Source organism: Gallus gallus, chromosome 2 (assembly GCF_016699485.2).
Source record: "Gallus gallus isolate bGalGal1 chromosome 2, bGalGal1.mat.broiler.GRCg7b, whole genome shotgun sequence".
NCBI classification, from domain to species: domain Eukaryota; kingdom Metazoa; phylum Chordata; class Aves; order Galliformes; family Phasianidae; genus Gallus; species Gallus gallus.
The window spans coordinates 99,861,945-99,879,731 of NC_052533.1; the positions used below are offsets into that span (position 1 = coordinate 99,861,945).

The 17,787-nt window shown below is 38.0% G+C and overlaps 1 protein-coding gene across 3 annotated transcripts; it reads left to right on the forward strand.

Moving 5' to 3' along the window:
• On the forward strand, positions 1 to 6,395 carry ZBTB14 (zinc finger and BTB domain containing 14). 3 transcript variants are annotated; one of them, NM_205161.2, is made up of 3 exons: positions 1 to 211; positions 2,462 to 2,545; positions 3,018 to 6,395. In NM_205161.2, the coding sequence occupies exons 2-3, from the start codon at positions 2,543 to 2,545 to the stop codon at positions 4,359 to 4,361; spliced, it is 1,347 nt and encodes a 448-aa protein (NP_990492.2). In that variant the 5' UTR covers positions 1 to 211; positions 2,462 to 2,542; the 3' UTR covers positions 4,362 to 6,395. The 3 variants fall into 3 exon arrangements, with proteins under 3 accessions (NP_990492.2, XP_046774963.1, XP_046774960.1); XM_046919007.1 differs by having other exon boundaries at positions 193 to 874; XM_046919004.1 differs by having other exon boundaries at positions 193 to 2,545.
• The last annotated feature ends 11,392 nt before the right edge of the window (positions 6,396 to 17,787 follow it).

Sequence of the window (17,787 nt, forward strand, 5' to 3'; positions counted from 1 at the left end):
GCGCGCGCACTGAGTGCTCGTGCAGGAGGCGGCGGTGGCGGCCGGAGAGACGCGCGCAGACCCCCCCCCGGCCCCCTCCCCACACTCCCCCTCCTCCCTTCCTCCCTCTCCCTTCCCCCTCCCCGGTCCCCTCTCCCCGTCCCGCGCGGCGGCAGCGGCGGACGGCGGCGGCCCCCCGCGCTCCCCGGTTCCGCGCGCGCGCGGGCGGCAGGTAAGCGCCAGCCCTCCCTCCCTCCTCCCCCACCCCCCCCCCCCCCTCCGTTGCGCTGCGCGCGCGCGCCCCCTTCCCTCCCTCTTCCTTCTCCTTTCCTCCCTCCGCTCAGCGCTGCGCCGCCTCCAGCACCGCGGCGGCCACCGGAGCAGCTCTGCCCCGCAACAAAGGGGCGCGCGGCCGCGGCCCGGAGGCGGGAAGCACGAGGAGAGCGCCGGGGCGGGCGGGGGGAGCGCGCAGCCCCGCGAGGCGCGGGAGTGCGGCCGCCGCTGCTCGCGGGCGCCCCCGGCGGCGGGCCGGCAGCGCGGGTTCCCGTGGAGCGGCGGCGAGCGGGCCGCGGAGGCCCGGCTGGGCTGGGCTGGGCCGGGCCCCGGCGGGAGCCCGCCCGCGCCGCGTCCTCGCCGGCGGGTGCGTGGAGCGGGCGTGCGCCCGGCTGCGGGCGGGCACGGGCACGGGCACGGTGCGCCGCTGTCCTGTGGAGCGAGAGGGAGCCGGCGCCGGCAGGAGCTGCGGCGACGGTCACGAGCTCAGATGGAAGTCCCGGCAGCAGCCGTGGTCACAGCAGTGAAAAAGCCCTGTGAGGGGACGGACGGGTCACCCCGTGCCATAAGTAATTCGGTAGCAACGGGGTGCTCCTCCAGTTTGCTGCAGCGCTCCAGTCAGGTGCCTGCTGCAAACCGCTGCGGAGTTTGGTTTCTTTCCCCGATCTCAAACTCCTGAGTGCTCACCAACACGACTTTAAGCCAGTTAATCCTTCTGTAATTGGCTGCCTTTTAGCAAGTCTCAACAGAATCGCAGCAAAACTGTGTGTTGTTTAATGAAGATAGAAGGGATCGCTGCTGGATTGACTGCAGTGGCGCTTTGCCGTGTGCTCAAAAAGGAAGCAGGGCTTTTCCCAGCTTGCAAAGAGCTGTGGATCCTGTTGGGATAGTCGGTCATGCCGTCATCTGCACTGGGTTGATGGATTGGATATAAGGACCAAACATTTATTGTAAGGGTGGTGAGGCACTGCAACAGGTTGCCCAGAGAGGTGGTGGATGCCCCATCCCTGGAGACACTGAAGGTCAGGCTGAACGGGGCTCTGAGTGACCTGACCTAGCTGTAGGTGTCCCTGTTCACTGCAGGGCAGTTGGACTAGATGGCCTTTGAGGGTCCCTCTCAATTCAGTTGCTTGATTCTATGATGCCTCATCCTAGATTAGCAGAGCCAGCCCAGGAAAACACACACAATATTTCTTAGTTTTCTTTTGCCTGTTTCACATATTTATACGCTCCCTTTCTGACTTTGTCTTCCTTTCTGATCAGTCCTAACATCTGATTACATAGCACAAATAATTTTAGCATTCTTTTTTTTTTTTTTCTTTTCTTTTTGAAAGTTGTTGATGCCATGTGCTGCAAAAACTGTTGTCTGATGCTGAGTGTTTCCACATCATATTAAACACCCATTGCCAGGGGTGGAGGTTGCATACCTGCCAGCTGCTTCCGTTTCATATCTGGTCAGGGGTAAATAGGAGCTGAGGAGTGGCATTCCCAGTAGCTGCATGACAGGTGATGGAGGGAGGTGTCTGAACCGAATATTGGCTTACCTGATCAAGTGGTTAGCAACCCTACCTATGACAGGGGATTGGAGTTCAATGATTTTTAAGGTCCCTTCCATCCTAAGCCATTCAATGATTGCCTTCCTCCCCCATGTGTTTCCTGCCCCTTTTGCAAGGGGCTGCCTGTTGGAGATTGGGACTAATATCAGTTCTGTATTTTTCAGTGTTCCTTTGCTGTTCAAACATCTCCACTGTGTGTTTTGAGATCTGATATCCTGGTTGTTACTGGGCATGCATCCATCTGTTGCCCAATGTGCCATCCTTAGGGCTGTTTGCCTGCTTGCCTTGCTCTTCTCTGGTCTTGCTCACCTCACTAACTCAACAGAAAACTGTCCACTTTTTGATGGACTAGTAGATTGATTTTCTTGAGTCCTGTAGAGGTTTTACTGACTTTTGGATCTAGGGAAAAGTGAGTAGCAGGAAAGCAGTCAGAGAAGTGAAGAAGCCAGAAGAAAGTAAACATGGTTTATGACAACAGAACTATCATCAGATGAGTTTGTGCAGTCATCTGTAGAATCTGTCTAAATAATAACTGAGTGTTTTAGCACTGTGCGTGGTATCATTTTAAATAATTGAAAATGCCATGCTTTAATGCGCTAATGTAAAACAGATTTTATCATTTCTTAATATGTTAATGTCTTTCTGTCTTTCAGGCTGAAGGTGGCCTATTGTAAGGGTTAATCATCCGTCAAATATTTAATAATTGTTTGTTCAGAAAATTTCCTGCATTGTTCATGGTAAGGCCTGTATTTCATATTTCACTTTTAGTTTGTTATGCTGCCACATTTCCTATACTGTTTTCAATACTAATATTTACTTCAGCTGTAAGAACTACTGATAATGTTGGGTCATGTATTTAGAGAAAATTGCAACTTCTGATAAGAAGTTTTCAATTTTGGATGACTGAATCAATATGTGTTTTAATAAATTAATTTCTTAATACAAAGAAAACGTTATAATTAGCTGTGTCCTATAAAGCTTATAATCTGGGGAAATATTTTTATATTTGCAATTGTTTATATTTTCAATAGTCTTTATTTATTTGTAATTTTCAAAGAGGTTTCAAAGTAATATTTTGATAATCTGAGAGGCTTATCTGACCCTGTTGAGCCAAAAATTTCATTTGTTTTAGAGTGTAAATGGCATCAGATGGTGGAATTTTATGACTTAGTTTATTTTATCACCAAACTTTCCCTTGTTATTTTACAGGAGTTTTTCATCAGTATGTCTGAAACCATTAAATATAATGATGACGATCACAAAACTGTGTTCTTGAAAACATTAAATGAACAACGTTTGGAAGGAGAATTTTGTGACATAGCTATCGTGGTTGAAGATGTTAAATTCCGAGCACATAGGTGTGTGCTTGCTGCCTGCAGTACCTACTTCAAAAAGCTTTTCAAGAAACTAGAAGTCGATAGTTCTTCAGTAATAGAAATAGATTTTCTCCGTTCTGATATTTTTGAGGAAGTTCTTAATTACATGTACACCGCAAAAATTTCTGTTAAGAAGGAAGATGTAAATTTGATGATGTCTTCAGGCCAGATTCTTGGTATTCGTTTTCTGGATAAACTCTGCTCTCAAAAACGTGATGTATCTAGTCCTGAAGAGAACACACAGTCCAAGAGCAAGTACTGTCTGAAAATAAACCGTCCTATTGGGGAACCTAACGATACCCAGGATGATGAGGTAGAAGAGATTGGAGATCACGATGACAGTCCATCAGATGTGACAGTGGAAGGAACTCCCCCCAGTCAGGAAGATGGGAAATCACCAACCACTACCCTGAGAGTTCAGGAGGCGATTCTGAAGGAGCTGGGAAGCGAAGAGGTTCGAAAGGTAAACTGCTATGGCCAAGAAGTAGAGTCTATGGAAACAACGGAATCGAAAGACTTAGGATCTCAAACACCTCAGGCTTTGACGTTTAATGATGGCATAAGTGAAGTGAAAGATGAACAGACACCAGGCTGGACAACAGCAGCTGGGGATATGAAGTTTGAATATTTGCTTTATGGTCATAGGGAACACATTGTATGTCAGGCTTGTGGTAAGACCTTTTCTGATGAAGCACGACTGAGAAAACATGAAAAGCTACACACTGCTGATAGACCATTTGTTTGTGAAATGTGTACAAAGGGCTTTACCACACAAGCTCATTTGAAAGAGCATCTGAAAATACACACAGGTTACAAGCCTTACAGTTGCGAGGTATGTGGAAAGTCTTTTATTCGTGCACCGGACTTAAAAAAGCATGAAAGAGTTCACAGTAATGAGAGGCCATTTGCATGCCACATGTGCGATAAAGCTTTCAAGCACAAGTCCCACCTCAAAGACCATGAAAGAAGACACCGGGGAGAGAAACCTTTTGTCTGCGGTTCCTGCACTAAAGCATTTGCTAAAGCATCGGATCTAAAAAGGCATGAGAACAATATGCACAGTGAAAGAAAACAAGTTACTACAGCCAATTCCATCCAGAGTGAAACAGAACAGTTACAGGCAGCAGCTATGGCTGCTGAAGCAGAGCAGCAATTGGAAACTATAGCTTGTAGTTAAAAAAAAAGAAAAAAGAAAAAAAGAAAAAAAAAAAAAAAGACCCAGAAACTTTATCAAAAATAATATAAGATAATAAAATGAACAAAATCTATTGTTGGTATACATTTAGACCGATAATTATCTTTTGAAAAAAAAAAAAACAAAACAACTATTTTTAGAGGATTTGAATGCTACATAGGAACAGAAAGCATTGTTTGGTTAGGTATTTTAAAAAATTCAGAGATGGGTATTGTTAGAGCATAAAATAGTTTTGTTGTCATTAGCAGTATAATGCACTAATACCTGATTTATTTTAAGATTATGATCAAGTTCTCTATAAAACAGGGATCATCACTGGAGGATGTTTTGCTTTATCAAGTATGGAATACTGCATACAGTATAGACATCAAAATCAGTGAATGATGTCTAAAAATGCTGATATCTCATAAAATTAGAAACGCAGAAAGGAAATACTTGTTTTTCATAATTTTGAAGGTGTTACGCTTACAGTTGTTGAGAAACAAGCAATGATTCCCTATACTTTTTAATTCCTCCTTTTTTTTTTCTTAACCTAAAGTAGGTGCTAGAGGTTAGTACAACAGGGTAATGGGGGACTGTGATCAAAATTATATTTCTTCTTTTTCCACTCCCTCAAATACCCTTTCATTTTAATTGAGGTGGCAAGTTTTATTAAATAGGAAGTACTCGCTTTCCTAAAAAAACTGCATTATTCACTGTGGTCCAGGCTGGCAAAGAAGGGTCGTTGCACTTGCCAGTCCTTCTATGGGAAAAAAGTGTCTGTGTTAGTTCGGAAATCTTATGTAGGCCCCAGGAGATGAAACAGAACCACAAAGGAAAAAAAGGTGCAGCATGGAGAAAAAGATATTTTCCTTACTGGGACCTGGTAGAAATGAGTTAAAGCTCATTTACAGCCTGACATGGTAGCTTCTGTTATACAGCTTTCACTCCAGCTAACCTAGCACAGTCAAGGCAAAGAGCAGCACAGGAAGATTAACTGCACTGGCAAGTGACCGAAATTCACTGCCAGACCTCAGAGCACAGCCATGGCCTATTGCATACCTACCAGCAGTGTTCAGACTGGGGTTCTCTATCTTAGCTGACCGTATCAGCTTGTAAGTCCTGCTCACCTTTAAAGAATTCCACCTTCTGGCGTACTGCCATTCAGCAAGAAGGAGACTTCATTGGTTGATTTCAGTCTTAATTGATTCAGAATCATTGTTCACTTGTAGTCTGTTACCTAGAGTTGCCTGTCATGGTTTTTTTTTTGTTTTTTTTCAGACTAGCTGCTGCCAATTTAACTGTTAACTCACACAGTCAACAAAATAAGTCATCTTTGGATTGCAGTCTGCTATGTGTAGTTAACAAGCAAAGACACAAAAACAGCGATAATGTGATCCAAAGGGATATCAAGCCTTTATTTAAAATTTGTAAATACTCAACTGTTGTCAACACTGCATTTGAAGTAGGAATGGGCAAAAATGCATTGTTTTTGGCACATGATTGGACAACATTGATCATTTGCGATACCTATAGTATATGAAAGTGTTAGACCAGTTTCTGGTAAGTTACTGTGTAGTAGATCACATTTTGCATTTCTAAATAGAAATTGAAAATAGCATTTTTGGAACTGCTCTATGAAACTTTGCTTATTGCTTTTTTTTTCTTTTTTTCTTTTATACAGCTTCATTTTTTTTTCATGTACCCATCAGGTTAAGCAGTTATCTTAAAATGCCAATAATCGTTTGAAAGCTGGTCTGTAAATAAAACGTGAATTTAATATTTTAGAAAATGTAAACTTTGGACCTTTACCAATATATTTTTTTAAAATGTTGCTTCATTTTACATTCAGTAATATTAGTTTGTAAACAAACTATACATTTTGTATCTGTGCAACATCAGAGGATGTGTATTCATTGCATTTTATTGGTTCTCTTGAGGAACATGATAAATGACCATTGTTAAAATGTTTTATTGTATATGATCACAGATAAAGATAGTAGGTCCCGAATGGGATCTACTTTTTCTTTCTAAGAATATTAGTCTTGTTATGTTTTCTTATCTAAAACTTCGTTCACTTACTTTTTCTTAGGTGTTAAAATTGGGGTTGCTAAGCCTGCATGAAATAAATCTGTTGTGAAAAGACTTCAAAAGCATAAAAAATGAAAAACCTAAAATGTCTCTAGGTGTCTTACAAAGAGTACAAGAGGTAATTAGCTGAAATTACAGTGGTGAACATTTGCATTAGACATTACGAAAGACTTTTAAGGGGTAGAGTAATGAATTATTAGAATAGAATGCCTGGAGAGGTGCTGCAATCTCCGATAGTGGTGATATTCAAGAACAGGTTAGGCAAACATCTGTTAGGAAGGGTTGAAACATAGTTCATTCTGCCTCGAAGCTAAGGGATAAGCAAAATAACCTCTGAAGAGCCTCTGTAACTTTGGTGGTTTTTTTTTTTTTTAGGATGCTGGGGAAGTAATAAATGAATGCTTGAATAGAAGGAAAGCTTAAGGCTTACAGTTCAAAAAAAATATATATTGCCCCCTGACATTTGTGCACAAGCAATTGGAATGTCAATTTGAATTGTGTGGAAAAGCAGGCTTGCATTAAAAGACAGGCAATTGAACGTGTGATAACACTGGATTTTGCATCAGAGTAAATTTTGCTATTGTTTAAGTTTACAGCTGTAAGAGTTATATCAAGCTCTATGGGTTGTGCGATGTTTGTGGCATTTTAAAATTGAGGCAGATTGATATTCAGGGACCGCATTCAGAGACAGAAAGAAGTGCTGTTGTCACACATGCCTTGTACATGGTTTAAACACATTACGTGAGACTTGGCCTGAAGTGAAAACAATGGAATTAATCCCACGTCATAGGTTTCAAAAGTCACATAGGCCTCTTAAAAGTTTTAACTGCAGAGAAGCCAGAAGAACACTGCATTTTCCAGAGAATGATGGTATTGATCATGAAGGCAAAGGCTCTGTTGTTTTTATAAGGTTGAGAACTTCATTGGAGGTTTCTACTACAGCTGTGTGTTTTAATGATGCAAACTTTATTTTTCCTTTTTTCTTTTCTCCTTACACTTCACTTCTCTTTTTCTCTGTGAAAGCTAAAATACTTTTTTCTTCCTTTCTCCCCTTTCCAAATGTCTTTATTCAAAGCAGGGCCTGGAATAATTTTGAAGTTCTGGAAAAGGTCTTAGAGAGGAAGTGTCAAGGTAACCTTAGCTGTATGCTATTGTTAGTATATCCTAAATTAATCCTGTTATATGTATACGATCTGAAGGGATGGTAGCTTATGTGTTCTGGGGATCTGACTGTGAAGCTCAAGTAGATATAACTGCTTCCTATGACACTGCTACTCACCACTTCTCTCCTGTCTTCGCCAGAAGATGCTATGTACAGAAGCAGATGTATGGCAACTCCAAGCCATAGCGGTTTTCCAGCATGGTAAAAGGGCAACGTTTTACTTTTGCTTTTAGAAGGATAGCAGTTTCTTTTCAGAGCTTACAAGACAGTGAGTGAGATCCTTACCAATTAATGGGGATTTTGCTGTTGACTTTATTGGTGCTGAACTGGCCTAATATTTCTAACAAAGTTTGCAGACAAGGGACAGGTTAGCATGAAAGAATGATTGAATGCTGTAGAAACATAGATGGCTAAAATTACATTAGATATGAATTAAATTGTTTGTTTGTTGCTTCAGAATTAAGTAGCAAAAATATCGTGCACGGACTTATTCCTAAACAGACATTTCTCTATCTAATGTTTTTGAAACCTAGGCCAGTGATGTCTTTATTATACACAGAATAGCAAAAACTCTTAGTCTTTTGGCTCACATTGAACATGCTGTGGTGGCAGGTGACCATGGGGCTTCAATGGAGGTCTGCATGTATTAAAATCAAGCTTAGGAATGAATAGTTGTATATATATATATATATATGTATATATATAAATTCTGATATATATAAATTGCAACATCATGTCAGCTGATGTTCTGGTGACCCAAATTGGTCTGTGTGATTGCTTTAGCCTCTCCATTGGTGTCAAAGTCTCCTGAGCTGTAAAAAGATCTAAGTACCAAAGAAGCATAGACTAACTTAGGGTGAAATACTTGAAGTAATTGCTATTCTGTGATCTTAACTGTGTGCTCTTAAAAACAGAGGTTTACTAAAGAGGAAAAAGGAACAAAGAACATTGGAAAGAACACCTTCCAGCCCTTCTCCACTCTCAACCCCTTTGTTACACACGCTTCTTACCAATATTTAAACAAACGTTAGAATATTAAGCAATTCACAGTTGAGAACTTGCATTTTCATTTTCTGCTCTAATATTGCAACGGAAATGGTTTAGGCCTAGAGATCAGAGTTTTAAGTGTTGATGTGTTAAAGCAAGTGCCTCATGCTGACTTCAGTAGCAAAATATTGAAGTGTTCAGTTTCTATTTGTTCATGTAAGCTGCAGAATACTAAAAACTCATTAGAATTTGGCTGTTTAGCTACCCATCCTGGAATTCTTCTGGAGATCTGACTCTGGTTTCTAATCGAGACATAGCTTTAGGGCTGCCTTCATAATTCCAGTGAGAAAAGATATTTAAATTAATAGAGTTGGGTGAGATATAGTATAAAATATCAGATGGTACCAGAAAGTCTACACTAAGCTTAAGATGTATTTTTAGAGACAGATCATCTATTCTGAAGTCTTTTATCAAATTTTAGACACCTCTCTGTCATACGGAAGTTGTACATATCCAAAATAAAGTGCATCTATCACTAACAACATTTTTTTTTTTTTCTGAAAGTAAGCATTTACAAAGAAGTACAGTACAGCATAATTCCACCTAGGAGGTAGAGATAGAAAAAAATATTCATTCTGTTAGTCCACAGATCACAGTGACGTGCTCAGTAAGCCAGAAATGTGCATGTTTCATTAAAAATTCCATTATAGCAGTTGATCAGTCATTTGTCTCCATATAGAACTAAAACAATTATAACAGCATTCATTTCAGAGCAGATGGAGGATTTCCATGAATAGATTTTGTTAAATATGCATTGTAATAGTTGAGACATATTTTCACAGGAATGATTCTTAAATGTAATATAAGAGATCTGAAATAATAGAATATCTAAAAATAGTGATTTATATAATATTGATATCTTTTTGAAAGTATTTTTCTCCACTATCCTTTTATATTTTTTATTTGCAGGCCTTACTCCTTCAGATATTTATAAAGCTCTGAAACTTTAAGACCTTCAACAATTCTGACAGGAACAGAACAGTGCTGAGAGCTCTTTAGGACAGAAATAGACTGAAGTCTTTCTGTTTTTCAACAGTCTGCAGCTAAGTATCTAATTTTATAAAGATAAACTTGAAAAACACGTCAACCTTCTGAATAAAGTTGTTTCAAGTCTAAAACATTTATTATTAAGGTAAATGGATATAAAAGGCTTGGTCAACAGCAGGAATACCGTGCACCTGTATCCCAGATTCCTTGTAGTGTACATATGCATATATGTATATAAAATGTATATGTACCTGGGATATCTATGTACATTTAAAAGTCTGTAGCTCTTGAAAGTATACAAGATTGTAAGTCGAGTGGTACTAATAATATATTGAAAATCTTAGTGAATGGAAATTCCAAATATATTTTTTTTTCATAAAGTCGACCACTTTGGATAAATATATGTAGGACAGTAGGAGCGTATTGCATACTGTGCATGTATTTAGATTTAAAGCTGAATGTAGAACTAAAAGAAACTAATGGAAGTATGTACTGAATATAGATGGTCTTAGCGGAATCATAAAATTATGAGAATTGTGATAAATGATAATTTCAACTCTTCTGTTTAAAAAAAAAATACATTTTCTGAGGCAAAACCTTCTGAGGCAAACAAATGAGCAAAAAAATCAAAACAACAGCAAAGCACACTGCTTACTTCTGTAGTTTTCTGACTTCCTCCCAGTGGGTTATTTATACATCTGAGTAATCTGCATGTATAAGGAAGCTAGATGCAGAGATGCTCAATTTTTAGAATATTTCAGAGACGAAAATACTTAAGTTTTCATCACTAATGATGCTCCTGATTTTTTTCAAGGTCACAGATACCAGAAGCAGTGCTTGTATGAACAAATCCTTGTTGTGGCATTGCAGAGTACTCAGGCAAGAGTATGTCCTCTGCTAGAATTCCACTCTAAGATGAAAAATTCATTTTTTCCTTTTGCTCTAGAAATTAAAAAAAAAAAAAATAGTATGTAGCTTCAGGCAGGGTTCCTCTTTGGGGGAAATTATCAGTTATCTGCAGATTTTTTGTTATTTTATACTTGTCATCAACATAATTGTAGTTTACGGAGTAGAGTTTTCAGAACTGTGTGTCTTCAGATGAAGATATTTGTTCTACTTGGCATACTGTCAAAGCTTGTTAATGTGTTTCTGTTGTGTTTAAGGTTGCACAGGCAAAGCACAGGAGAAGAGTTGGAGTAAAAGCAAGTATATTCTGTGAAAAATATTCTCAAACTTGCATTTATTCAGCTCTAGTACAAACAAAATGCAAATTTGTATTTGCTGTATGTAAATACAGTTATATTTAAGAACAAGTTTTCACTTGCTTACAAAGTCAGTAGCCTCAGATAATGCTTGTTGTTTTGTGTTCATTGTATTAACCTCAACATTTAGAATCTGTGTACAGATTGTTTGTCCTGACTGTGAGAGCCTTGAAGTATCTTTTGATACATATCTATCGCAGTAGAAGTGTCTAGTGGTATTGACTGTCTATGTCTAAGCAACATTTAATCCTGTTTTTTGTATACTAGGGAATCTCTTCCTTGTGTCCTAAATAAGCCCATTATCATTCCCCCATTTCCTTTTAAAAAAGATTAACGTTTTTCTAAGCTGTGCTTAGGGCATTAAAGATATTTTTTTCCTCAGATGCTGATTACTTTGTTAACAGATAAAGTGAATAGAAAGTGGCTTTTGCTGTTTAGAAAGGAAGTTTGCAACGGACTGTTTCTCTATGTTTGTTTCAAAACTTTAGCATTGTTTTTTTTTTCCTTCTCTACTTTAAACTTCACTTTTTGAGAAGACGGTCTTCTAAAGGCATAGTTTTCTGCTTGTGAAGAACTTGCTTCTGACAGGTTCCTGGAGATTCCAGGTAAAGTATTCACAGGTAGGCCAATAGTCATATACAGAAAGAAAAATGGAACTCACCCAACGGGTAAAGGGGACCTCTGGCTATACAGCACTCCTCAGGAAGCAGTGTAGGTCCAAAAGATGTTCTCCTTTCAGTGGCTGGCCCTTATGTGAGCCCATCATGTGGCTGGGACGTGCCCCCTGGGCCCACACTCCTTCACTAGGTGGGTGCTCAATCACCAGTTCAAGTCATGACCTAACAGTTTCCCTACAGCACAGCAAAGCAGATTTTGTGTGGAAGATTAATTCTCCTTAAAGTGAGAGTCCTGTTTCTTCTCCCCTCCTTTTCTGCTCACAGAGGTGTAGGTAAACTATTGTGTCAGTGCAAGTGCAAGTGGGGAAGGTATTTGGGCAGGGTTGAGGATGAGGGGAAAGGAAGAGGAAGGAGCAGGACCTTCTCATTTCAACTGTAGTGGAATGGGTGACAGCTCCTTATCTCATCTGGATAAATCCCATTCCTAAGTTATATTATTTTTTCTTGCTGAATGCTTTCCCATTGAAGACTTTTCTGTGAGGCTGGAAGACATTTCACCTGTTTCTCTATGTAGAGTTTACTATGCCTAGAATTTTCATAAAGATAATATATTGGATTCTCTGTGCATTTTTTTTTTTTTTTTTAATCAACTAGTGGCTATCATCTTGGATCCATAGAAAATCTATTCTCGTTTTTCATAAATCATAGGAACAGGCCTGGTACTCTAACTCAAATATATTTATCAATTGTAGATGATAACAAAGAGAGGTAATGCACAAGGCCTCATGTCCAAAGCAGAGCTAAATCATGAGATGTTTCCCTGTGTGCAAGTTAGGGGAGAAACTTAAAGGAGGTCGAGGTTTCAGATCCGTGGAGATTGAAGACAGCCTAAGTTGTGGTTGCTACAATTTACTGCTGCTCTGGCAGTACCACTCTTGCAAAGTCTCAATGAACTTCTTTATGGAGAGCTGAACCACTTGAAAACTAATAATTGTTTTGAGACACTATTTTTCTTAAGCTCATTAGCTCCCTGAAGTACAGCACTCCATGTTGTTTGCCTCAGTGCTAGGGCCAGTGGAAGAGCAGCTCCAATTGAGATTGTGGAACTGCCACGTATGATAGCAGCTTTATGTTTAGCCTGCCATAGTAAAACTGCAAATTTTTGCTAAGAGGGATAATTCCATTTTATCCTCTCCTGTCCTCTCCTCTCCTGTCCTCTCCCTTTTCTTGTAGTGCATTTTGCACCTGTTTCCTCTCTCTTGTTCGCCTCAGATTTAATGGCTCTTTTGGCTTTAGGATAAACCATCTGTATGAGTTTCTGTAATGCAGCAATTTAGTGCTTCAGTGAGTTAGCTTTAAGTTGGCCTACATGGTTGAATCAATTCATTAGATTTGATCCAAGTTAAGTGGCAGTAGCATATAGCTAGTCAGGAGAAAGAATGGGACAGGACTTAGCCAACTTCGGCACCACATTCAGTGCAAGGGGATAAAGCACAGCACTTGTTGTGAGAGGCAATCAAGCAACAGAAGGGACCAGACACATCTCCTACACAAAAAAATCTGGTGGCAAACTTGGGGAATTTAGAAGAGAGACATGTATGTGCTTTATTACTGATTTTGTTGTTTTGGGGACAAAATTGGGAGGAATATAATTTGGAGGCTTTTGCTGTGTTGTTCCTTTTTTTTTTTTTTTTTTTTTTTTTGGAGATGTCTCAAACTTTTGCAAATGATATAAATCAAGCAATCATTTTATCTTTTACCAATAATAAAAATGAAATATATAGCAATGGATTCTGTATTTCATCAGGTGATATCAGCTCATTTCATGCTAAAATCTATTTTCTGTCTTCCTAATTTAGGCTTCTCTGGCAAACTTGAAGTTTTAAAAATGAGTGGCTTTGATTTCCTTCCAGGTAGAAGTAAGTATGAGTTCATTTGAAGGCCTGAATATAAAAATTATAGATATTTATGCATTTTCATTTGGTGCTTCATATTAAGGAGTTTTAAATGTAATTCTTCAGTTGTGTAGCTGATGCTACAGAAGGCCTTCTCTGTCCAGAGTTGTCTTCTTTCAGTGAAAAGTTCTTCCCTGGAAATGAGTTATGTTCTCTGATATTTCTCACAATTTTATGTGCTTTACTTTCAACAAGTCATTATGTCCACATCTGAAGTGCTAATATTTAAATATTTTCTGCTTATAAGAGACTTTATATCACTGCTATTATTGTGTTGTTATTTTACCCAGTAATAATTTACTTGTTTATCCAGGAAGATTTTCATTTTTTTCCAATAATATATGCAACAATCATGACTACTGCATTTTTGCTCTTAAAATATACTATAGAGTGTAAACCCAGACTTTAAGAAATAAACTTTGTGGAGCAAAGTACATGAAGTCTTATACTCTACTAGTAAAATGAGACTTGATTTTCTGACTGTCTCAGGATTTCTTGACCTGAAATGAAATAAATAAAAAACTTTAACTACTGTCCAACAAGTCTTAAGCACGACGCAGAATGGTACGGTCTTGTCCATGTCAGGGATTGTATGTAAGGTTTTTTAAAGTCTTTTCCTATGCTTTATGATGCCTCTGCTGGATCCGTTAGGCCAGAACTTGACTGGGCTGAATTCCTTGCTGTAGAACATAATTCTAGTATGATCTAAAGGCTCTAGTTATTGAACTGTGACTCATTCATCAGTCTCAGTGGGCAGGTCAATTGTATACAAAGGTGTGGCATGTAGAAGCAGCAACTACTTTGACTTTGTTGGTTTTTTCACAGTTGCTTGTGTGGTGATGCTTTAGGTGAATCATTCAGTCTCATATTTAGACCTTCTAAATTTAGCTAGGTCTTTGTTCCTTACTGGATGGCTTTTGCTTTGGGTTCAGCTTCTCTGTAATTTTTACTCCCATCTGTAACATACAGATACCAATTTAACCTGTGATGGGACTGTAGGAGATTAAAACCTTAGCAGGTGTGAGGCATGTTGTGTTTATGGCTATGTACCAGATTTCCTAGATGGGGAATCTATAGAAGCTACAGAGACTCCTTGGATAGAAAAGTTGCTTTTGAGGATCCCTTTTCTTCCTGTAAGATGTCCTAGGGCTTTCTGATGTTTAAATAACAACAAAAAAGTAAAACTTTACTTCCGTTACTCCTAGACTTTAAAATTTAACCATGTCTGTAAATCTTGAGCCTGGACTAATATGTAGTTTATCAAATTAATTAAGAAAAATGAATAGACTAATGCACTAAAACTCTAATGGGCACATTTGCCTTTAATGGTGTTCACTTTCTCCTGTCTCTGAAAATATTGCATTTTTTTGTTGCTAGCTTTTAAGATCTCATGGCTGCTGGACGGCTGTGCATTGCTGTTTTTCTGGAGTATTGATGGAAAGGTAATTGGATTTTTCTTTTTCCTACTGTGTTTATTCCCTACGTCTGATTGTTACAAACCTATTAATCACAGGGGCATTAACTGTTCTAGTTTAAATCTAGGACACTGAAAATTATGATCCCTGCTGTATAATGATTAGATTATACATAGGTTGCTTCAAAAGTAATGCCTCTTATTTCTTTCCATGGAAACTACACCCAGTACAAAGAACACAATAGCTCTATTTGATAGACCAAATTCTCAGCTTCAAAATGCTATTTTTCAATATAGTCACCACCATTAGCTGTGCATTATAGCCAGCAATGAACAAGAGCATTCATGCTGTGCTCATAAAGCTGCACCAGTGGAGGTGACCTGCTGTCACTGTTGTCACTGCCACTGCCTCACTGTACTCACAGCCATTGGTTGGTCTTCATGTACATTCAGCAATTGTCAATGAATGTCAGTGGGTACCATTTTTTATTCATGGAAGAATTCATTTCCACACTTTTGCTTCATACGCACTTCCATGTCAGAAGCCATTCTGTCAGACTGCCCCCCTTCTGCCATCTATTGTACAGTCACAAAATGTAATGGAATATTTGCAGGAAGGTTCAAGCTCTACTGCCATACCCAAGAACACCCACCTCTGGCTTGTTTGCCAGCATAATAAAACAGGAGGTGTTTCTTTTGGAGTAGTCCTTGTAAATGCTGAGGTGTGTGAAGAAATAAAAGTGGCTCAAGGTTAGCTTGTTCTCAAAGTTGTAGTGGAAACTTCCAATAAAATATAAAACTCTTCCTAGGATTTGATATGAACATATGACATTTTCCGAATTCTCTCTTTATTTCTTTATAATATTATATTATAAAATGTTTTAATTGATATTTGAGTGATTCAAACCTACTGTTCTTTCTAGAAACATTCAGATACCTTCCTGTAGAATATTAGCTGTACATTATTGTGAACAAAATGTTGAAACATTGAACATTTTCAGGTAAAAATCTCTTTTTCCTTAGAACGTTTACTAAGCTGCTGAATCTATGCGCCCATATAATTGTGTTCCAATCCATTAGAGTAAAGGGTTTATGTCAGTTATAAAAGTGCAAAAATAGGTGGTTTAAAGTGATGTCACTTGGCTTATCAGTCAACACTTTTTTGTGACTATCAGGTTACAAATGTTGATGTTTTTAACATAGTGTTCTCTAAATAAGCCAAAACTGAATGTTTTAATTTTAACTACATGAAATTTTTTTTCAGTGTCCTGATGTTATACAAAGACTATTAGTTCTTCACTCAACCAGTAAGGATTTAAATGGTACATAAGGGAGACTTTATAAGTAACAGTAAAAATACATATAGATATTTCTTTGTCCTTTCATATTTCCCCTTTCATACAAGTTATTTAAAATAAACAGGGGTGTGTATTGTATTTTGATTATATGACCACATTTTTAAGATGGTTCATTCTGAAGGTCTTTCTTTTATTATTATTTTTTGAGTGATGGGGCATAATTAATGTTGTCCATTGATCTGAAGTTGTAATTATTATTACACTGTTTTCATTATTGTATTGCATTATCTCCACATTTGCTTAGTATATTGCTTCCAATATTTTATGAACTGAAAGAAAATTTTGCCCCCATTTGTAGTCTTTTTCAGTTAGCAATTTAATACATAACTATGTGCTGTGCAGTTAATTCAGTTATTTTTGTACTTCTGAACTTGTGACCAAATCTGGAATTTGAAAACAATTCCATCAGATGATAGATTTAATAAAAAAAAGAAGCCCAATATAATTTTGAATAGTGTTTTGGATAGTATTTTTCTTCAGGCAGAAAACACTAATTGCTGGTAGGTTTTAACTTGACAAACTAAAGACTCTAAAGTGTGCCTGTTTTGAGTAAGTTATTAGAAAGCATTTAAAGTAAGGTGTGTAGAACATTAGAGTTAATGGTTTGTATTTTTTCAACAAGAAGTTGTAAGTTCTGTTATCAAGTTTGAGAAGTCCACTTAGAGTTTTACAGGTGGTTTACAGACTTTTTGATCACTGAAACATACTTAATATTTTAACTATTTTATAACAAGCTCTACCATCATCTTGAAACCCACTCTCTTAGAAGTATAAATCTAATTTCCTTTGAGGATATACATAATAGAAATACATCATATATATATATATGTATATGTATATATATATATATATATATATATATATATATAAAAGAAAAGTGAGTTAACATTTTTATTGCTCCCATGAAGGCTAATTCTCCATTAAACACGTTAATGAAGAAGGTAGGGCCCATGTAATAAAGATATCATAAAAAACACCACTTTGAATTTTCCTAGTGTCTTTCCAAAAGTCACAACTTTCTAAAGATTATAGGATACATATGATCCTTCTCGTAAGAGTGATGATTATTTCTGACTGTTGTTGTTTTATTCCTGCATTTTATGTATTTTATATACATTACAGTTCTTTTATAATTGAGTTTATTAAGTAACATTCTTAAAGAAAACAATATTTCAGAGCAATTGAGAGTGTAATGTTCATTAATACAGTTGCTGTGTGAGATAAGTGAAGCTGCTATGTGAAGATGAATCTTGAAGGCCTTCCCAAGGAGAAATGATCTTATAAGGTGTTTCAAAAATAATAAAACCTGTCACCAGATGATTAGTTTGACTTTGGAAGTGATGCTATTCTTGAGTTATTGCTGGAGAATATAGCCAGAAGTATTTAAGCAGGTCAGTGCTTTTCTGTATCTGTATTTTAAGAATAAGGCCTTATTTGAGAGCTGAAATATTCCAAATTGAATTGGGAAGTTGTGTGAAATGCTTGATAACTAAAAAACAAAGTACAAATATCTGTTTATTGTAAACATATGAATGG